The sequence below is a fragment of the Tauraco erythrolophus genome, chromosome 12 (assembly GCF_009769465.1).
Source record: "Tauraco erythrolophus isolate bTauEry1 chromosome 12, bTauEry1.pri, whole genome shotgun sequence".
In the NCBI taxonomy this organism is placed as follows: domain Eukaryota; kingdom Metazoa; phylum Chordata; class Aves; order Musophagiformes; family Musophagidae; genus Tauraco; species Tauraco erythrolophus.
The window spans coordinates 7,622,186-7,644,746 of NC_141476.1; the positions used below are offsets into that span (position 1 = coordinate 7,622,186).

Below are 22,561 nucleotides of genomic sequence, written 5' to 3' on the forward strand. Positions count from 1 at the left end.
TCCAGTAAGGAGAGCCTCAGGGGGTCCTACCTCAGCTGTATGGAAGCACAGAGGTGGATGAGGTTTTCTGGACTGTGCCAGTGAATCACCATACTGCAGAGTTGGCACAAAAGGCGGTAGAAGGAGTTTTGTTTGGTGTGTACTCACGCTGTGTAAATGTCTGTTGTCTATATGTTTGTTATATCTGTGTTGCACCTCTCTGTAACCCTTCCAGTGGAAGGAGCATGACATTAATGAACTTGCTTCTTTGAGTATAGACTGGTCTTTTTTTGTTGCTCTGGTTTGATGCCCCTGTTACACCTCGCCTTGCCGTTATATCCAGCAGCCGTTAATTGGGTAGCTGGTACCCAAACCAGGAACATAAGGCATCGTTCAGTGAGGCTGGAGAGTTGACAAATGGGAAGGTGTTGTGAGATGCCGAGGAAACGGGCCCACGCTGAAGCTCTCTGCAGAAGCCGTTTTGCCTCTGACGGATCCAACACACACTATTAATTGGTTGGGGCTAGCCTTTGCCAAAGGAGCCTGTGAAGTGCTGGAGAGACGCTTCTGAATGTGTCTGCTCTTCACGCTCTCCCTCACTGAAGGCAGTGACAAACACCAGTTGACTCAGTGTCTTGAGTTCTGCTGTTGTGCCACACGTCTGTATGGTGGCACCTGAAAAGATGAACCACGCAGGCTTCCAGCGTGTTCATCACCTGATTATTCTGTAATTGTATCTGGACAAAAATTTGCCTTTGGTTCAGTAAGGTAATGTGCACAGATCTTAAGCTTAGTTTATAACTGTAAGTAATTAGAATGTGAAGAGATTATATATAAAACCAGTGGCTTAAACCAGTTTGAATGAAAAGGTCGAACCTGATATCTGTGCCTTAGCACTCACCTGTTCTTTTAATTTTTAATATTCCCAGGTCTTAACCTGTTAAGTCATTGAAAAGAGAGCATCAGAGCCAGCCAAAAGTCTTAACACTGAAAACCACCAGATGACTAGACCCAAGCCTTTGTGCAACAGGCTGCGACAGTGTAAAATGTAATTAGGGCTCAGTCTGACACTCACCGATGTCAGTGGAAAAGAACCAGTTTATCTGCTCATAGATACAGAAAACTAGATGGTGTTTCATTAAACGTGTTGCATCCCGTATCTGAGTATGCACTTGTTTAAATTGTATTCCTGAACAACGTATTTTGGTTTCTTTACTAAAGATATAGGCAGCTGACTTGTAAGGGAACAGCTTTTTTGATCATTAATTATAAATTTTGGGAGGGGATCGTTACAAAATTAGTCAGTGTTACAGATACTAACCAATAAATATTAAATGAACCTGAAGTTGTCTTCTGATATGATTTAATGTTAGCAATTAATTTTGCATTTTTAAAAAAGGGATGAAAGCAAGCATGAATACGTTAATATAAAACATTACTGTTCAACCACACTTCAAGGTTAGTACTTCACTGTATGTAATATTCATTGTAAAAACCTTGCTGGTGTTCCATACTAATGAGTAGGTAGGTTGGACTTTTTTGTGTTTCCAGCTGGTTTTGTCTGTTCAGTGGCTTTACAGAGCCCGTACACGAGAAAGAGAGAGTCAGGAGAGCTGCTTTGCTTGCAGTGGAGCCCTTCTGTTTTACACCAACAGAGTATCTGTCCCATAGTTATTTAAAGCAGTGTCAGTAGACAGATAGCAAACTATGCTTGTGAAAGTTAATTAAACAGTAGAAGTCATAACAAGTGGCTCTTTTGTCTCCCATGAAAGAGGAGGCAGCTGTATTGTTTCTGGCAGAGTGATTCTCGGTGGTACATGTTTATTTATTGATGATTTAGAAGAGGCTCTTGCACTGGGTAATGATGCTAATATTGATGGAAGGAAATATTATAGTGATAAACAAATGGCAAGTCATAATTAGACACCTAGAAAGTAGAAACCACCGCATAATTTTTAGTAGTGATTTAAATAGTAATCCTTTAGTGTTTAAACCTATAAATGTTCTTAATTATGTCTAAAAATTCAAGACTGCCTCATTTAAAGACCAAATTGTGCAGCAGATACCTTTACACGTACATCAGAGTAGTCCTGATTTATATAAAGATGTGGGGTTTTGATTAAAAATTATAGTTTTCCTTCTTTCTCTTCAGTTCCAGACTACCAAGAGCAGGATATCTTTCTATGGAGAAAGGAAACCGGTTTTGGATTTAGGATTCTAGGAGGAAATGAGCCTGGAGAACCTGTGAGTACCTCTAGAAGTGGTCGTGTTTTAACTCATAACATCTTCCAGAATCACAGCAGTAGCATGTACAGATGTGCAGAACTGCCCTGTGGCATCCCAGTTAAAATAACTAGTGGGCTACGTATTTACATCCTGCAACTCCTCCCCACCCTCCCTCCAAAAAAAAATGCCCAAACTCCCATAACTGAAATGAGTTTGGCTTCCCCTGCAATTCTCTGTTTTTGTGATAGTTCAAATGAAAATGCATAGGTCTGAAATTGCCTGAACACTGAGAATGGGATGTCCTGGGTAGGTTTGCAAGTATTTTGATCTTAGAGTGTCAGGTTTTGCTCGACTCCCTCCTTGAATTCTTACCTTCTTTACCATAAATCCAGAGCCTGTGGAAGGTGTCAGGCTAAAAACATATGGTCTTTCGTGCCCTGTGCAGGTCAAAGCTAGATAGTGGCAGCATGAATTTCCACGTATTTCCCTGCCAAAATTATTTTGCTCATTTATGGAAAGAGAAGCCATGAATTCCTCTTGGTTTAGAGTTAACTCCACAGAACTCACTGAAAGTAAACCAAGACTAGTTGGTAGAGAGGCAAGTGTTATGGAGCTTGAAAACCCAAGAGGCAACTGAAAACATAGCTCAATCTCAGCCTCCCTGACTAGACCCTCAGTGCTTTTAACCATCTTCCTCTCTGGTCACTGTCTGGTTGAAGACATTTCCCAAGGCTGGCTGTCATTAGAGTGAATGGGATGCGTAAAGAAACAAGATGTCAGTTTATTACAGTTTCACAATATGACTATATTCACATGGAGCTGCTTTCACAGGAACAACTTTCCTGACCAGCAGACATTTGTCAACAATTCCTTGTCCCTACTAAATTGGGTCTAACTACTGGTGCCCCGTGCTTCCAGCTGGCTCCTGAGCTAGCTCTCGTTTATAACTAACTTCCTTTCCTTCCTCCTTTCCTTCCTCCTTTCCTTCCTCCTTTCCTTCCTCCTTTCCTTCCTCCTTTCCTTCCTCCTTTCCTTCCTCCTTTCCTTCCTCCTTTCCTTCCTCCTTTCCTTCCTCCTGTTTGTGCTAATTCATCAGATCTACATCGGTCACATTGTACCGCTGGGTGCTGCTGATGCGGACGGCCGCCTGAGATCAGGTGATGAACTGATCTGCGTGGATGGGACGCCTGTTGTCGGGAAATCGCACCAGCTTGTCGTCCAGCTTATGCAACAGGCAGCCAAACAAGGTCACGTCAATCTGACCGTCAGGCGCAAAGTGGTTTACACAGGTAGGCTGCAGTGTCACTCTGCAGGGGTAGATTTTCTTGCCAGACTCCATCTGTTCAGCAAATGGTTTAAAGAAAAAAAAGCTCTTCCTTGTAATACTGAGAAAACTCAGGGGATGTGGTGTTGTTCTTCCTCTTTTGCCTGTTTTTATTTTTTTTTGTTCTTGATCAACTACGTTTCAAATACTTTGTTTCCAGTCAAGACTCAATCTCAGCTGGCTTCCTCAGTCTTCATGAAGGTTTCTGATAAAATGGGGAACTGTTTAGTTGCAACATATCATTTTTAGTTGGATTCATGCAACAACAGACACTGTGCCTGACTGCCTGTGTCTTCTATTTTCTTCCCAAAATAACTGTGCTGCCTGATAGCCACCCTTAAACTGGGAGTGAGGGAAAAGATGCTGAAGAGTCCCCAGGAGGGGAGGCAAGGGCAGAGAGCGAGTGAGGGATTGCTGTGTGATGGCTGTTATCCCAAGAACAGGAGAAGCTTCAACTGAGGTTGCAACGTTTAGACAACTCACCACAGGATGCAAAACTGTAAGCGTCGTTGGTTCTGGTAGTGCAGGGTGTGCGTGTTTGTTGTAACAGAGAGGTTTCAATGTGCTGCATTGTGCAGCATACACCGTACACACTGCACAAATGTATGGTGCAAATGGACAAAAAAGATGCTGGCAGAAAGACAAAGATGCAGAGAGAAGTGACGCTGCCTCATGGCACTCGGATTAGTGACACAAAAATGTCCCAATAGCAAAGAAAATGAAGGCACGAGCATGAGCTTTCTAAATGGCATGTGACCTTGTGCATAATATTGGAGAGTAGCAGAAGAGGAAGGGCAGCTGAATTTTGGTATCCTTTTTGCACGTAGATTTTCTGTCCAGTTTTAGAGCCTCCGGGCTGGAAATTACCATAAAAGATTTAGATGCATGAGAGGTCTCGATAAAAACCCTTGATATTTCATTCAGGGGCTTGTTACTCCAGACTGAGCTATTTCTGAATCATTTCAAATGTGGATACTTACTCTAGGGTAAATTATTCAGGATCCCTTCTTTCACCTTATATTTGCAGGCTTTTAAATTCTGGCATAACTTTGTAGAGAAGCCTTTCCCTGAATTTTGGTCCCTTATTCCTCCTCTCATCTGTATGCGAGTAGAAGAAGATTGTTCACCTAAATGGGTACTCCATGTCTTGAGATTCATAGAGGGGAAAGTTTATACTCCTATATACTCCTATATTCATAATATGTAGAATACTATATATTTAGTACATCCTCTGAGTAGGTAAGACATTCTATCTAATATTTTAAAGTTCTTTTTCTTCGGATCAGAGGTTTACAGATTTAGATTTTGCTTGATGTCCATTTTCTTGTTGTTGCTTTTAAGACCTTCAACTTAATTTTAATTCACCAAACTGGAGAAGCAGAGGCTACATGATCAGTAGAGGCAGCCATTCAGTAGAGACAGGTGCAATATGCTGCTCTCAGCTGCACAAATGGACTATGGCGAACTGGCTGAGTAACAGGACATAGACGCTGTTGTGGGCCACCAGCTTTAACCTGAGGTTGGCTCAGGTGAAGAAAAACACTGTTCTGGGATGTAGGCAGGGGGGAACTCTTCTGATTTCCCAGCAGATGATGGCTCAGCTGCAATATGGTCCAGCACTTCAAGACAGACATGTTTGAGTTGGAAAAAGCCCAACTGGAGAGAGTCCAGAGGACCAGTGAGAATAAGGAGAGCTCTAGAAAACATGGTCTGCAAGGAAATATTGAGCAAATTGGGATTGTTTAGCCTAAAGCAGAGAAGAGAGAGGAGGTGTTAAACTCCCCAAGACTATAAGAGGCTGCTGCAAAGAGGAAGGGAATAATATGTTCTCCATATGCCTGCTAGATAGAACTAGAAATAATAACCTTATGTTGCAGCAGGGAAGATTTAAGTTAGATATTGCAACCAATAGATTGCCTGGGGAGATATTTAGCAGCAGATTAGACAAACATCTGTCAGAACTGACAGTAAGTATAGTTGGCCCTGATTCGAGCAGAGTGTGGACTAAGCGATTTTTTTGAGATTTCTTCAAGCCTTGTGGTAGCTGATTAGATTTTAAACTAATACCACTTCCAACTTCAGTTGCTGTTAACCACTTGTTTAATATTAATGTTAATGTTCATAATGTTTAATGGTTCCCCCTGACTGTGCCAGACTGTACAGATGATAGTTGCTGATTCTTCCATCCGGAAAAGCTTGGTTCACAAGTCACAGAATCACAGAATGTTAGGTCGTTTTACTTTAGTATGGGTGGTTATTGTTAATTGAGATCATGTTAATCAAAGGCAATCAGTGCTGCCCAACTGTTAGCAATGAGTTAGAAAATACACAGATGTTGAGTGATGGGTGTTTGATATTGCTGTCTCTCTTCACGGCTTGTGCATATATACATGGTTGCACATATGTAAATGAAGTGAGGACGTGCTATCCAAAGGAGGCACCTCTAAACTAATGTAATCCAGGTTTTGAATGCCACGGAGCATCCAAGCACGCAGCACTGCCCTGCTTTAAACATACTGCTGCTGTAGTTCGGCAGTGAAAGGCTTTGGCTTTGTGACCATACACAGGAGAGGATGAGCATGTGTGGTCAGCACCGTCACTGAACAGAGCTGTTGGTGGTGACATCCGAAAGGAGACAGAACACTTGATCATTATGGCCATGATTTATAGGGTAAAGCAGTGATTTCCTTTTTTTTTTTTTTTTCTCACCTTTTTTCTCAGTGGAGGGCAGTTTTCAAGCACTAAACAGTGCAGCCTGCTCAGACAGTGTTGGTTTTTTTTTTCCTCTCCAGTTCCCAAGGCAGAGAATGAAGTCCCATCCCCAGCCTCTTCCCACCACAGCAGCAACCAGCCGGCCTCGCTGACGGAGGAGAAGCGGACGCCGCAGGGCAGCCAGAACTCCCTCAACACCGTCAGCTCGGGCAGCGGCAGCACCAGCGGCATCGGCAGCGGCGGCGGCGGGGGCAGCGGCGTCGTCAGCGCCGTGGTCCAGCCCTACGATGTGGAAATCCGCCGCGGCGAAAACGAGGGCTTTGGCTTCGTCATCGTCTCGTCGGTGAGCAGGCCGGAGGCAGGGACAACATTCGGTAAGTCTTGGGGTGTTTTTTTTTTCAAAAGAGACGCAGCTTTGAGCGCTGCAGTGCGAGGAGGCGAGCGGGGATCTGTTTAACTACAAGTCGTGAGCGTGTCCTAGTTAATGTAATTAATAGCTTCACGGGAGACCAAGACTTGGTAGGTGTTTGCCTCCTGGGTTTTGTTCAGCACTGAGTTGAGAAAAGCAAAATGAGAAATCCCAACCTGAAGAGCAAAAATGCCACCAGTGGCAATTCCTGATGCTCCCTGAAGCTCCAGCTCTCCCAGCTAGCTGGATGCCTTTTGGGATTTTCTCTGACAAGAGCAGCCGAGGATCCCTCCAGTGATGCTGTTTGCTAATGCAGAAATGGAGCAGGTGGAATGAAATATGTCTCCTGATGGCGGAATTGAGCCAGTTGATTTAAAAGCAGTAATGCTTAAACTGATTAACTTCTCTTTGGCAATCAGGGTTATTCTGGTCCTCATTATGGAGTGAGCATGCTGATAGCTGGGACGTTTTAATTAATAGTGCTTGCTGGTGAGACATGAAATGGAGAATACTGTTAAAAAAACAGGATGTTTTTTGACTCATTCCACCTTTTCCCAAATCGTTCTCTTCAGAGTAGGGAGAAATGAAGTTCATGCAATGTCACACTTACTGTCTTGCCCTAATAGAAGTGGTCATGGTTTCCTTCTGAAGACAGTGCTTTCTGCTAGGCAGACACCAATTTCCAGGTGTTTCTGCAAAAGAGATGTACATAAGCTGGTTCTGCAGGTATGCACGGAACAGCCTGCTCTAGAGCAGAAATGTCATTGCAAGGGGGAAGCCAGTCAAAGGTGCTGTTTTCTTCCCTTTTCATCTCCTCCAAAAGAGCCAGAGGCAGCATCCACTTACACTTTGTAGGGGAAAAAGAAAGTGTTCCTTCCCTGTTAGTCTGTGGCATGTGATAGGGATGGAGGGGAAAAGGAAAGACAGAACAGGTGCCCTGGCCCTCTTCACACTACCTCTCAGCAGGGTTGTGGTTTGCAGGCAAAATACATTGCGGTCTCCCTGTACAGCTCAAACGATCCGGGGGCGCGCAGGTGCGTGTGACAAGAAGTGGCCTTTCCCCTTTTTTTTCCCCTAGGCTTTTTTCTCCGAAATTTCCTGCCATTGCCCATCGGCAGTGACATTGCTAATAAATCAAGGGAGCATCATCTCCTTTGCTAGTGTTGATGTAGAGCAGGCCGCTTCCAACACTGTTCTGGGCAGTCCTGGCAGCAGAGATTTCAAGGGGGAAATAGCTAGTATAGACCCAGTGCATCGAGTTCTGTCGGTTCTCAGGTGCTAGGCTGCCTCGCACTGTCCTTGCTGCTGGAAACTACTCCTCCAGAATAGGTGGTTTGGTGCCCAAGTGCAACGGTGTAATGTAATATAGTTTAAACTGAACTCAGTCTAAACTGCAGAGAGAGCTTTTATCTTCTGAAAGTATTTGCAACCGTGTGTAAATAACTTCTACTATATGAAGACTGTGCTCTAACTCTTTTCCGCAGAGAAACCTTGACCTGAGGTTGTAAAGAGTTGTGTTTGCTTTAGCCCAAGATACTCGCTAACTGGAAGTTTTCTGTGCAGGGGCTCCTCACGGAGATCTGTTGATCTGTGACTGTTTTTCCTTTAATTTTTTTCAAGTATATTCAGCTTTTTCCTAATACTCTGCATGAGATGTGTTCCCTCTGCTGTGTGGTGCTTGCTTTGGACCTGCTTTGTAGTCTTTTTCTTTCATGGATAGTATTTAGAGATGGGCCAAACTGGTTCTAACACCCACCTTGGTCACTTTGGTGTGGACTCTGTCATCTGCGTCCAGTGGATTGGATAGAGTGAGAACTCATTTCACATACCCTCAAAACAGCCTTTAAACTGAATGAGTCTTTGTATTTCCAGTAAGAATCATAGAATTGTAGAATACCAGCTTGGAAGGGACCTCAAGGATCATCTGGTCCAACCTTTCTTGGCAAAAGCACGGTCTAGGCAAGATGGCCCAGCACCCTGTCCAGCTGAATCTTAAGTGTGTCCAGTATTGGGGAATCCACCACTTCCTTGTGGAAGTTATTCCAACGACTAATTGTTCTCATTGCGAAAAAGAGAAACTTTCTAACACCACAGTAAAATAAAATGAAAAAAATCCCCCCATCATTTGCAACTAATATTAACACTTTTTGCCAGTTTTCATTGCGTATTTCCAACCTTGTTCTCTCACCTCACGTTCCTTTTCTTAGCCTTTTCTTCTTTATGGTCTTTCTAGTGTTGTCATGTGTGCAGCAGTGTATATCTCTAAAACTACTAATCAAATAAAGACTACAGCACAGATGGGAAAGCGCATCTTGAGGGTGAATGTATTGTGGATGGAAAGTATGAGATGACCACTCTGTATATCTCATGGTTTTAACCATGTGCTGCGTGCCTGAGGGGTTCTTGTCCATGTAAGGAAGCCATACGAAAGCCCAGTGGATTTATCTGAGTGAAGTTCTGTATCCCCTGTGTCCCAATTCCGTGTTTTAGGGACAACCCTGTGTTTTCGGGGCAAAAAATTGCATGGAACTGGAGGAGAGTTTTGTCTCCAAAACGCATTCATCCTAAAATGCTCTTGCTCTGTGTGTCGGAATCTCAATGGTTTTGTGTGTGGTTTTAGAGGTATTTAAATGAGGAGGTCCTTATTCCTGCCCTGCTCCCGTCCTGATGCCAGCTAAGATCATAAAAGGGGAAGGGTTAACAGAGGCTGAGGTGGATGCCTGCACCAAACAGGTTACCTTTGTCAGTCTTGGCCCATCTGTAGTGGTCCTGTACCTTCCCTGGTAGTACCTTTATTCACAATGGAAGAAAACCATGTCGTGTTGCTTCCCCATGCAGCGCTGATAGATTGGGTCTTCGTGGTAGAAAGGGAGTTGCGCTCCCTCCTAGGCCTAGAACAATTTTATCTTTCTAAATTGAGAAAGAACAAAACATTGGCAGAAGCTTGAACAGCGGTTGACTTAGAGAAAGACTAGAGATGCTGACACTGATATAATCTTGCAGGAGGGTTGTTGTGTTATCTACAAACAATTTTCAATTTTTGGTCAAAAATAAAATCAGGATTTGGGTTATGATGGGGCTGCTAAGTGCAGTTGTAGTCAGTAAAAATCTCACCATTTATTAACATAAATCAGAGGGGGGAGTTTTGAATGATTAACAAAACACCTTTTTGTAACAGAAGTAAAGTATTGTGCACTCGTACTAGTTGATTGCCAATGTTTTGAACACTGGCAGCAAAGCCATCCTATAATAACTTTTGCTTGATGCATTAATTAATTAACCCTTAACCTTCTCTTTCCCTTTTCAACCCTTTTTCTCCTTTCCCCTTCACCATATTCCCATGTACGTAAATGATTAAAAACCAAAACCAAACCAAAACAAACCAAAAACAACCCCCAAACCAATACAAAAGCGGGAAATGCATGTGTGGCCATGCCTCACAAAATAGGTCGGATAATTGAAGGGAGTCCCGCAGACCGCTGTGGCAAGCTGAAAGTAGGCGATCGGATCTTGGCCGTGAATGGGTGCTCCATCACCAACAAGTCGCATTCAGACATCGTCAACCTCATTAAGGAAGCGGGAAACACCGTTACCCTGCGCATCATTCCAGGAGATGGTAAAGTATATGTTTCCTGCTGTCTTATCTGACCCTCTTGTTGGTTTTGTTCCCAGGCTTTTGGCATCAGTCAGAGCTGCAAAGTCATGGAGGACTCGATTTCCACTTTGGGAATTAGCAGAGAGGGAGGTTGTGAGTCTTCCATAGATTTATTTTTTGTTTCTTTCTGTAGAAATGGGAGTTCTTTTTTTAAACAGGGAGGTGCTGATTCTATGTTAAAAAAATAGTGTTCCATTCTCTCATGTTCCTCCATGTATCTCCTTAAAATGACCTTCTGTAAATTTGATGCATATCTCGGTACGCTTCGATTTGCTTCTTAGATTAATAGTGCAGCTTTAGAATATTTGTGAATCACTTCTTAATATGTGGGATTCCTGAAGCTCTGTATGTACACAAGTAGGCTATAGAGTAAAGCGATCACAGTCAGGGATAAACACTTTGTCATGTTTTAAGCTGTTGAAAAGAAGATTTGTTTTTATTCTGAGTAAGATGCTTCAGGAGCGAGCTCAGTACATTTTGAAATGACTTTGTTAAATGGCGATGGCTCTGGAGCTGCTGTGTGCTTGCAGCCAACCATTGTAAGAGTTACCCTAGACAGGATTCACTATTTCAGCTCAGAGGGAACGTGCAGGATCCCTAATAATATGCTGACACTTGGTACTGGTTTCAGGTCATTGAACTATTTAATAATAATAAGGATCTGTGTTATATATCAGTTTCATTAAACCGATCCCTAGCTGTGATGCCAAATAGGAACAGAGGAGAAACGGATGTGAAGTATCCATAGCAGAACTAAAATTGCTGTGGTTCTAAATTCTAAGTATTTTGTTTGTTCGTTGTCCCGCTCTGCCATGTACGAGTTCATTGTGAGAACTCATTAGGCAGAAATCTTTTTCCGTCGCTCTCTTTTTAAGCTGAATCCATGAGTATAAGATTTGATGGCTCAGCTACAAGTGCTAATGAGCATTTCTTAGAGTTGTACAGGACATTATTTGCATTCAGCTAAATAAAGAGAAAGTGTGATTAAGTTTGAAAAAAAGGTTTCGACAGTATGGCTGAATTGAACCTGCACCTGTAAAGCAGAATGAAGAAGTTACGTGATGTGATTTCCAGTGAGAAGCATTCATTAGTTGCAAACTCTCGTACTTTCTAATCTGAAACGGATTTGGTTACCCCACAGAGCATGATTACACTATATTTAGTTATAGGATAAAAATAGGCCAGGATGAGAAATGATCTGGTTATAAATTATTTCTGTTTAGGATGCTCTGTTTTGCATAAAGGCTTTATTTTCCTACTGTTTAGTAGCTACCAGGTCAAATGGTATATGATCCTTCACTGCTTCCAGCAAATTGAGCGCTCATGAATAATAAAATGGCTGTGAATCAGGCTAACATCTGAGCTGGGCTGTGCGTGCCAGTTTTAGAAGGAGGACTGGGAGAAGAGTTGTTCACTACCTGTATTTTGATATCTGACCAAAATCAAGGAAGGTGAATCTTTGAATAAATAAATAAACATTTTTTTAAAAAAAAAGGCAAAAATACGTAACAAATAACTGAATTTTGAATGGTTTAAAAACTTTTTAAGAAGAATATAGCCTCCTAATCTGAATGCTCAGCCAGCCTAATTCATGCAACTATATGTATAAAATACCACGTTAAATTGCTTAGATTAGAAGGGACATCCGTACCTGTGACTAACATCAGGTGTTCCTAGAGGTTGGAAAGCTGTAATTTAGGGCAGGAGACAATTCCTCTCTCATAGCAATGCAAGTTTCAAGTCATTTTATTTACTGTCCCTTTGAAATTCCAAGTCAAACTGCCAGCTTTGCATAGAATTACCTGCATTTAATTTCCAAAAGCCGGTAAGACCAAACACTTTGAAAATTGCTGGGAGGTTTGCTTTTGAAAAATGAAATTTAAGAAATTGGTCTCAATAGTGTTTTCTTCTTGCTATCTTTGAATGCTTTTGTTGATTTGTTATTTTCTTTTTGTTGCTTTTGGGGTGCTTTTTTGGTAAATATAGATGGCCACTTGGAGGGAGGGGGGAAGAATAAATCGGAAGCCATGCTTCTCAGATAAACGTGAAACTAAGGCTCATCACAAGACTGACAATAAACTCACACTGCTAATCTCTTCTAACATTATTAAAAACACCAATGGTTCTTTGCTGTGTAGTAATCTTGCACCGACTCATTGCCATAGACCACTGCAGGAGTGCATTTGCAATGAAATTACGATGCTTTAACATCCTACCAACTGATGCAAGGACACAGAGAGCTGAAAAATGGCAAGCTTAGATTAGGCATTTCATTGGTGTCCGAGTGTTCTAGGGCAGAACAGGGCAAGGAATCAATGAAATATTTAGGATTTAGAACATACAATTGTATTTCTACTAGAGATAATTTTTCCTGTATTTGCGTTCTGTTCCAGTTTTGCGTGGTGGCTGGCATGTGTCCTGAACCAGTGTCTAAAAAACTGGCAAAATTATGCACAACTCCTGACTCATGGGATAGGGTGGGCTAAAGATAGATACAGTGGCGTGAAGATACATCTGTACCAAGATGTGTTGTTGCTCTACTTGGTATTCTTAGTGTGACCTACTAAAGGGTAGCAATCTTGCATTCTCTTTGAAGCTTGTCTTCATCTGATCTCCAAATATTTTTGGAGGTTTTCAGAGGCTTTTGTTCTGGAGGAATACAGAACACTTAACCATGTTTTGGGGCCACCTTATTTTGGAGCTAAATTTTAGCATTAAGACATCTTTACAAAATACACATAATTACTTCTAAAAATCCAAGAGTGTAACCACACATAGGGACATCTTCTCACACAAGCCAGCTGCCAGTGGCACATCCTCACAAGGGCATGTTTTGGTTGTGCCTAACCTGAGAGGTGCAGGCAGACCCAGGAGCCTCTCTTGCTCTCTGAGCCACCGGACACAGGCCAGCTCTGATCTGGAAGATGTTACAGATGCTGAGAGTTTGGGAATGTTAACTTGGGTATAGTGCTACAGAGAAATGAGCTGTGCTCTTGTTGCACCCATCTGTTTAAACGCTGCTGCTTTTTTCTCTTTCCCTATTCCTGAGTTAAGCCCTTGACATGCACAGAAAGGAAAAACCTTCACCTCATCTAGATATCTCCACAATTAAAATAAATCCATGAGATGAAATAGGTTCCCGGGACCAAGTAAGCCCATGACCACCGCCTCTCCTTAATTCAGGCAAAACTCCTCCCATTTCTGCAGTTTTGTATTACAGCTGGACTCTGTTTAATAATGGCAGATTTCTCCATAGTCAATAAAATGAATTACCGGATGCCTGGAGCTTAAAAGGCAAACAAGGGCAGGGTAGAAGACCTTGTAATTTTATGTTGGAGAGCCAGATGTTTCCACCCAGTTTTTGTTGCTGTTGTCTGATGGTGGCTTTTTTTAAAGTGGAATTGGAAATAGAGAAATTCGATGAAGAAACAAGGTGCATCATTTTAACCAGTGCTTGTGCATTCAGTTTAGATTTTGATCTTGAGAAGTGGATCATGGTCAGTATTTTGTAGTTACTTGGAATCTGCAGTCCTCTCCTTGATAGAATGGGTATAGGCACAAAGTGGGGGTCTTCTGTGTGCAGAACTGTTCCACAAATGAGTGAGTGTCTGCCACTGCAGTGTCTGTAGCTGGGAATGCCATGCCTAATGATTGGGTGTTTCTGTTGACTGTGCCCATCATTCTGCGTATGTAACCAATGTAACTGTTCAACATTTTGAGTGGTTAAGCATGTACCACCGACTTTTCCTCTGAATTCAAACTCCTGCATGAGGGGAAGGATGTTTTCAGGAACTGCTGACTTCCAGAGCAATTTAAAATTTGAAACTCTTCAGTACTAATTTCAGTTCAAGATCGATACAATATACGTTTCTGGAAAATGTGTTGAGTTCAATATACAAGAGTTCCAGGTCTTTCCTCCAAAACTGTGTTGCTAGTATTTGGCTAATAGCATTGACATGACCTTGATTTTAGACAGAATTTTCAATGAGGTCTGGGTTAACTCTGGTCTTATTAAAGTCTGTGGTAAAGCTCCACAGTGACAAGGGGACTGTTTTGCCATGCCGTACTGTGAGGAACACCTAGATAGTCACTTTTCAGTTGTGTCTACAGCAACTGCCTTCCCAGTTTTGTGAAGCAGGAGAAAGGACCTCTCCTGGAAGTACTTTCTGCCGCACATGGAGAAATATGGCATTTGCACAGCCTGATGCTTAGCTGAGAGCCCTTTACCATGGCGTAAATGGAGTTTTGAAGTTAATCCTTCTCTCTGTATTCTCTTGGTGAGACCTTTTTTTTGTAAATGGCACCCAGAGCTGTTGGTGCATTTGATATAGGTGGTTCCACGTCCCTGTGTGCAGCTTTGGGTGCTCTGGCAGCAGCGTGTTGTGTTTCAAAGATGGATTTCAGGAAGTTTGGGTTTCAGCCACATTCAATATCACCTTGTGAGGTATTAGATAAAAGCCACATCTCAATCCTACTGAAGATTGCAGTTTCTGATGAAGGAAGCAACTGATAAGCTTATAATCCATGGAATAGTTATTGCTAGTATAAAATTAATCCAGCCAACCTACCATATTTGGAGACTTTAATGATTGGAATTCAAGTCATTAGACAACAGACAAAACATTCTTCAACCTTTCCTTCACAAGTCAGTCTTCATTCTGAGGGTGTCTAACAGTCAGAGGTGTTTCTAGTCCAGATTTCCCAATTTTATTTTAGTTTTTTCATTTTCCAATTGAGTGTACAGTTTCATAAACATAATTCTATGACTTACCTTAGACTGTATCCTGTTAGTTTTTGAATTTAAGAAATTTGAGCCAATCTCAAGTTCTTTAAAAACAACATAATGATACTTTCCAGTGAAATGCCTTTGCAAAACTTTTTTTTTCAGTGAATAGCCAATGGTCTCCTCTTATAATGAAAAAATAAATTATTTTGCAGAATCCTCCAATGCTACTTTATTGACCAATGCAGAAAAAATCGCTACAATTACAACCACACATACTCCTCAGCAAATACCACAGGAGACCAGGTCAGATTGTGTTCCTTGAGGAGAGCATGTTGACATGCTCTCTCTTTGGTTACTTCTTGATCATCTTCACATCCCATGAGCTCTCTTTTTCCTCTCTCCCTCTTTCTTTTATTCGTTACAGCAGGAACAACACCAAACCAAAGCAGGAATCCCAGTTTGATTTCAAACCACCACAAGCAGCACAGGTAAGGAGTACCTTTCTAATTGTTTTGTTTACCACAGACTGTTTCTTCCAATCTGCTTAGGGGCTGTGTTCAAATATTTCCCTTGAAAATTCCTACTGGGAAGCTGTTCTCCCTCAGTCTGTTTGCTGAAGAAAGAGGAGTTTACTGATTAGTTTCTTAATATGTGTTGCTGTTGTTTCAGCTGAGAAACGTTTCTAACACATTGTCATAGAGACTTTTAGGGAGGATAAAAAAAAAGAAAAAAGGTCGACATTTATGCAACAGTAATAATTTATGTATTTGTTTATTGAATTATATATTTTGTGGGGCCTCTTCAGAAAGTACTGTTGTGTGCAAATGATAAATTCAGAGGACAAAAAAGAGGAAAACTTAATAAGGGGCAATAGCTGGAGTGTTCCAGCTTTCACAGACGGCATCTTATTAGAGAGATTATCTATCTCATTGTTAACTTTCCTTGCCACTGGCCATCCCAGAAGGAAACTCTTCTGTTAGGGACTTCAAAACATCCCTATGCTAACAGCATTTATGAAAAAAAATAATGCACATACTGCTGAGCTTCTTGCAAAGGAATGGATGAGGTGGTAATGAAAAGGAAAAGCCAGCACCATGGCACAGACTCGTCCCAGGTACCATTACCCATTTAACTAAAGCCTGGCACTGAAAGCGAGGTTGTCCACCACCCTCCAGAGCTGCCCCTTCCTGCCTGGGCACAGGAGGTGCTGCATAACAGAGGTCCCTAAAAATACATGGGACATGGCCAAGCCCATTCATCCAAACAGCCCTTTGCAGACTACCACCAGTGTTCCAAATTGCAGGGTGGGATCTGAGGAAGCAAGAAATCCTAGTCCATGTGTGAAAACTCAACTCATTTTCATTTTTTAACTAAGAATAACAAAAATAATAATATTTGTTGGTTGAATAATTTAAAAAGGAGAGTAGAGTCGCATTTAACTTTCTGTTCAATTGCACATATGTTTTCTTTCCTCCAGCAGGACCAAGACTTTTACACTGTTGAGCTGGAAAGAGGAGCCAAAGGGTTTGGCTTTAGCCTGCGAGGTGGCCGGGAGTACAATATGGATCTGTACGTGTTGCGGCTAGCTGAGGATGGTCCAGCTGAGAGATGTGGGAAGATGAGGGTATGTACAAACAGATTTGAAAAACACACTTCTCTGCAATAAGCTGACTTCCCTGCTTCTCCCCTACAGGCACACCTTCTGCTGTGCCAGCTAAGAGGAAAATTGAATGTTAACTGAAAGGACCAATGGTTCCTATTTACTTCTGTCAATGGCTTCTGTCACTCTTTGTATACAGTCTAGAACAGTGTGTGTGCATTGGGAGATTTTTACGCCCTTGTTCCAACCCAAGTTTCCAAATTCTAGTACATAATCTGACTTCTAAAGCTTAACAAAGATATGTGTAGCAATGAAAATGTAATAGCTGCAATCTTTGCCACCTCCTTTAAAGCTGGAGCCAGGAATAGACAATTGGGGTGTCCCAACTGATCCAATCCTTTCCTGTGCTGGGGGGGTAGAGTGATGAGGGAGTGTGTATACTGACCCATGGGTTGCAAAATTATAGTGTAGTTTTTGTAGTTTTAGTGTTAACTGTTAACTTCACATATCATCTAAATTATAAACATTATAACAAGGACATGTTATAAAATGCTTGCAGAAAAATTAAATATCTCAGTTACAGCAGACTGTAAAACAAACAACCACTTTGGCCAAAGACTTTACAAATCATCAAAATAAAACAAAATAACACCAGTTCTAACACAGCTCTAGGTATTGACCAACACGATAACACAAGGTGGTTTTACAGAACAGCAATGAAATATTTTGATACATCAAGCTTTCCCTGTCGTCTTCATGTCCCCCAGTCCGCTGCGTACTGTTTTTTGTGGACAGTCACTGGAAGGAGTTGGGCGTGTTTAGCTTCACCTGGTGCATAGTTCTTCTTCCATCTTTGCTGTGGCCATTGTCTTGTGGTCTGCTAGTGAGTGACACTCGTGGAAGAGTATTTCTAATCGTAGACTCTTTTCTTTTCTTACATCGACAGATCGGTGATGAAATCTTAGAGATCAATGGAGAAACTACCAAGAACATGAAGCATGCTCGGGCCATCGAACTGATTAAAAACGGTGGCCGCAGGGTCCGCCTGTTTCTGAAACGTGGAGATGGCTCTGTCCCAGAATATGGTGGGTCAAACTATGAAAACATTCCTTTCTTCCCTGGCATCACTCCATGAATGGTTTGTCTCAAGATCTGAAGCGGGAATTCTTTTTTATTTTCCTTTCTCACCAGTGTCTTACCAACCTTTGCAACATATGGTTAATTGCCTCGCTTGTGCTGAATTTTCTACACATTTCATCCTTTGCTTGCTTCCATGGACTTGGGGCGCAGTGTAAGGCAAGATCATCATAGCAGTATTTTTGGTGATCAGAGAGAAAAGCAAAACAAAACAAACAAACCTTATTGTCTTGTCCAGCCAAACAAGGAATGTCATTGAACTGTGCCAAACTGTTTCTCAGCGGCTGAATTGTTGTTTCAAATAGGTCTCTACTTCTAATCAACGCAAAAACTGGGATCCTGAGTTATTATTCTGAAGCAGTGAATTTTTTTGTTAGGTTTCTCTCTTAGTTCCTGTCTGTAACCACAGACATGAATGCCGAGATGGCTTATGAGATTTTTGCCTTCCCTTAATATTTATGTAAATATTTATAAAGTTATTTAAGAAAAAGAAAAAAAAAAAAAAGCTTTACTGCAAAAATATATTGATTTGGCCTCCTGAGCCCTTTTCTTCCCCCTTAAACTGTCTGCTGGTTTCAACTAGTTAATTTGTAAGGTCTGAAAAGGTGAGGAGGTTATGAAAAGGTGCTCTTGTGTCTGTCTTGGGGGAAACATTCAGTCCTCGTTTCCTACTAAGAGTTGCATTAGATTTCCTTTTCTTTCCCCTGGAGGTTGGATTGCTGGGTGGCTTAACTTAGCACACTATTTAATATTATAATTATGTCTTATTTATTTGAGATAATTGTCAAATATTGTGCCCTCGATGGAGGGCTACTCCCAGCCAAAGGTCTTTGAGGTTTCTATAGAAACTGATGATTGAAGGGATGTTCTTGATACCTTTCTCCCCGTATTTGGGTTATTTCTGTGTCAGTGAGTTCTGTGTTTATCATTCACTTCATGTCCTAAAACCAGAAACAAGACCCTTCTGCACAATTTATGAACCAGATTTTCTTTTCATTTACTGTACCACTTTTGAGAGTTTCTGCTCACTCTACTCGTTATCTAACTTAAAATGACCAATTTGGAGTATAACCAACAAACAATGAAGTGTTTTAACAATATGGAAGGGAAGTTGTGGGTTTACACTTCTGTGGTATAAATAGCACACCAGAAGGTTCAATGATGGCACTGAAATTCTGTAATGTTCTTTCTACTTTTGTCTTTTCCTATACTCCTTTGGATGTACAGTACTGTATCATATGCTAGACTGCATAAATACCCTGTAAATTAAGTGCTTCACTTCTCAAAGCATATGTCTGTTGCACTGAGGATGGAAATCCACCACCAATTATTTTTTTTTTAGCTAATGCTAAATCACTAAACGTTCATTCTCCAAGCAAGGATTTGATATACAGGGGTTGCACTACTGTAAAGAATATCCTTGTAACATTTGGGACTCCTTCCTCTCTTCGTTCTGTTCACTGCAGTCGCAAACGGTTCCTCTAATAATGTTAAGTTCCAATATTTTTCTGACTCGATTGGAACGTGCTTCTCTATGAGGCTGTATATTTTTGTAATGAGTTTTGTACTTATTTTTAATGTTGTGGTCTCTGGTGGACTTTATTTTTCGTTGTTGTTTGATTGTTAATGTTTTTTCTATGACATTCTGTGTCGCTGTTCCAGCTGTCTTTTAGAATGGATGCTCTCGTTGTCTGGGTTATTGAATCACCTCTTAGATGTCTCTTTATGTCACGATAATAACAACTGCTGTCTTTGCAGCCTTATATTTGGGTGAAGCCTAGACAATCTGACTGGAAAAATAAACTTTCTTTATTCTAAGATAAAATATGAAGATTTTTCTTTCTTTCCTCTTTATTATAGGGAATCTAAATTTTCTACTTTTCTCTTTCTCTTTCTCTTACTTTTCTTGGTGCTGGGCTCTTCCTTCCTCAGCGATGATACCTCCTAATATCGCTGCATGTATGAGAAATGACAAGCTCGGGGAGTCTTGCTTCTACCTAATGGGCCATAATCAAACTACGGTTTGTAGCTAAAATCAATATTAGGTGTTTTTGTGCTGTGGCCTAATTTCCCTCACATTGCTTTCCGCTTCGCTATATTTTATATGTACAGCAATTCATTCCGAGCACCCTGCGTCCCCTGAATTGTAAGTACACCACAGGACACGTTTAAACCTCGCTTGTACCTTGTGTGATAGCCAGGTTGCCACAAGCCACGTGCTTACAGCTACGGAAAAGCGGTGTGGTCCCCAGCTGCTGCCTGAAAATGCTAATAAGCAAAAATTCACACACGTGAGTCGCAACACGGGTTTCACCTGGAAATCACAAAAACCATGGCCCATGCACACACCGACCTTCCCAAGCTAAGGAATGGAAATGCCATCAAATGGGAGACGCTTTGCGTGATGGCAGGAGGAATGAACACGTAGGGCGTTTGGCTTGCGGGGAGGGAAGACAAAAAGGAATAAACCAGAAAAAAAAACATAAAATCTGTCCCCGCAAGTGTTTGTGAGGGTTTTCAGTCGTTGCCATCAGGACAGGCCACCTCGAGGTGGGTGTCTCGGTGCGAGCGGCAGGAAGCCTGCGGGAAGCGTAGCTAACGCCAGCCGAGCTGCCATGCAGGAGTAACTTTAAAAGAGGGGAACAATAAGCAAATAAAAGCAACGCTCGGATTAAGTTGGCGCAGCTACTTTAATGTTTGCCATGACTATAATGAATCATTCATAAACATCCGCTGTAAATGGCGTGAGTAATTGTAGCTTAGCTGCAGCACAGGGCTGGATTTTAGTTTTGGGTTGGTTTTTTTTTTTTTTAATTCTGCTTTGCAGTTTTTCTCACAGAGGTAGTTCAGCTGTATTTTACCTGGAATCCTACGTTAAAAATAACAAACTGGAGATTAGATTTTAATCAAAGCCATCCTACATATTACAATATCTTTCCATTGCTTTGATATGAAAAAAAATCATAACTTTCTCTCATCGTTGTTTGAATCATTGTGGCAAAACCAAAATCTACCCTAGGACTTTTCATAACGTGGTAGAACTAAGTGAGATTAAGTAATGTCTTAAATGAAATGGAAATTGCATGATTACGGTCTAATTCTCACACTTTCAAAATGCTATTTCACGAGGTGAAAACTTAATAATCGATTCTGTTTTGTGTACATTTTCTGCTATTTGAAACAAGGCCTCCCGCACCGGGAAGGCAATTCTTTCAAAAGACCTAAAAGAAAAACAATTATTTCCCAAAGGCCCTCTTTATTGGAAACTGTTAAAAAAAAAAAACAGCCAACAACCCAATCTACAATATTTTTTTGTTCCACTGGAAAGAAAGTAGTGTAATTGAAACATTATGAATTGGGCTTGGGGAAAATGTAAAATACCCCATGGCCAGAAGAGCGTAAAGATGAAATCAGCTTGGACCAAAACACAGCTAACGAACAGAGCAGCACCAGTACTAACCCGTAACTCTCGTTGTTCCCAGTTAAATTAACAAAAGCTTCGGTTAGCCTTCGCTGACAGCTTTAACAGTTGTTTGTTTTTGTCACTAATGAAGTCTGAAGAGTGATAAGTGGTGTCACGGCGCCGCGGAAGACCTCAGTACCAAACGCTTTGCTGTTATTTTCTTTCAGACCCCAGCAGTGACAGGAACAGTCCCGCCACAGGTTCACAAAATGTATCGGAAATGAAACCCATGCCATCCGACCGACGGCAGCACCCATCATCGGAGTCCAGTTATCCACCAGACCTTCACAAATCATCACAACATGGGGACAAGCGGACTTACGTTAGAGACCTAAAAGGCAGCAGAGAGTTTAGCAGACATCCCAACGAACACCACACTTGGAATGGGACTTCTAAAACCAACGACCACGTGCCAGGCAGGAGGATGGAGAGGTCGCCGGAGAAGAGGCGCGAGAGGCAGCCGGAGAGGGCGGTGGTGAACGGGCAGAAGAGGAGGTCTCCCGAAAAGCGGAGGGAAGGGACGAGGAGCGCTGACAACACTTTGGAGAGGCGGGAGCGCCACGAGAGGAGGAGAGATCTCTCTCCCGAGAGGCGCAGAGAGCGGTCGCCCAGCCGCCGCCGGCGGTCGCTGGAGAGACTCACGGAGCCGAGGAGGTCGCCCGATCGGAGAAGAGAGAGTTCCCTCGACCGGCGGGCCAAGTCGTCCGACCGGCGGAGGGAGAGGTCGCCCGACAGACGGCTCAGGGAGGAGCGAGCCGGCCACCGGGAGAGGGAAGAGCCCGGCTGGAAGCACGAGCCGAGCCGCAGGCACGCGCCCGAGCAGCGCAGGCGGCCGTACAAGGAGTGCAGCACCGACCTCAGCATCTGAGGGGCTCCGCCGGGGTCCCCGTCGCCTTCCCCACGCCGCGGGAGCGGAGGAGAGAGTGTGGGAGCTGAAACCATCTGGCTTTCGCAGGCGAGGAGACATCCGGCACCTGCTGATCCTACAAACCTTTTATGCAGATGAAATCTTATAACAAACAAACAAACAAAAAAGTGTTGTGCCTGATGTATAATATTAAAGAAAGTATTTTTCAGTGTATTCTTTTTTTTTAAATTACTTGCCAAATGTTGGTCCTAAAGGATTATAAAATTTTGTTTCTACATTCTTTGTAGATTTCTTAAGAATAATTCCTTTATTGGGCTACTTTACCCCCCCCCTCCCCAATATAGTAAGTGGGGGTAGCCAGTAATATAATATAGGCAAAGGATTTTATGACCGAGTTTGAATAATTTGATCCAGACTGTTCTCTAGTGACTCACTGCTACACTGTATGTAGAAAATTTTTTA

The 22,561-nt window shown here is 42.1% G+C and overlaps 1 protein-coding gene across 1 annotated transcript in view; it reads left to right on the forward strand.

Annotated features, from left to right (window-relative positions):
- MAGI1 (membrane associated guanylate kinase, WW and PDZ domain containing 1) overlaps nucleotides 1-22,099 on the forward strand; it is a 354,654-nt gene extending 332,555 nt beyond the window's left edge. Inside the window, exons 16-24 of the mRNA XM_086618809.1 lie at nucleotides 2,132-2,223; nucleotides 3,302-3,494; nucleotides 6,322-6,615; nucleotides 10,063-10,266; nucleotides 15,244-15,334; nucleotides 15,456-15,519; nucleotides 16,509-16,655; nucleotides 17,578-17,716; nucleotides 21,399-22,099. Of these exons, the coding sequence (XP_086474935.1) occupies nucleotides 2,132-2,223; nucleotides 3,302-3,494; nucleotides 6,322-6,615; nucleotides 10,063-10,266; nucleotides 15,244-15,334; nucleotides 15,456-15,519; nucleotides 16,509-16,655; nucleotides 17,578-17,716; nucleotides 21,399-22,099 (1,925 nt within the window). The remainder of the gene's footprint in view (nucleotides 1-2,131; nucleotides 2,224-3,301; nucleotides 3,495-6,321; nucleotides 6,616-10,062; nucleotides 10,267-15,243; nucleotides 15,335-15,455; nucleotides 15,520-16,508; nucleotides 16,656-17,577; nucleotides 17,717-21,398) is intronic.
- The last annotated feature ends 462 nt before the right edge of the window (nucleotides 22,100-22,561 follow it).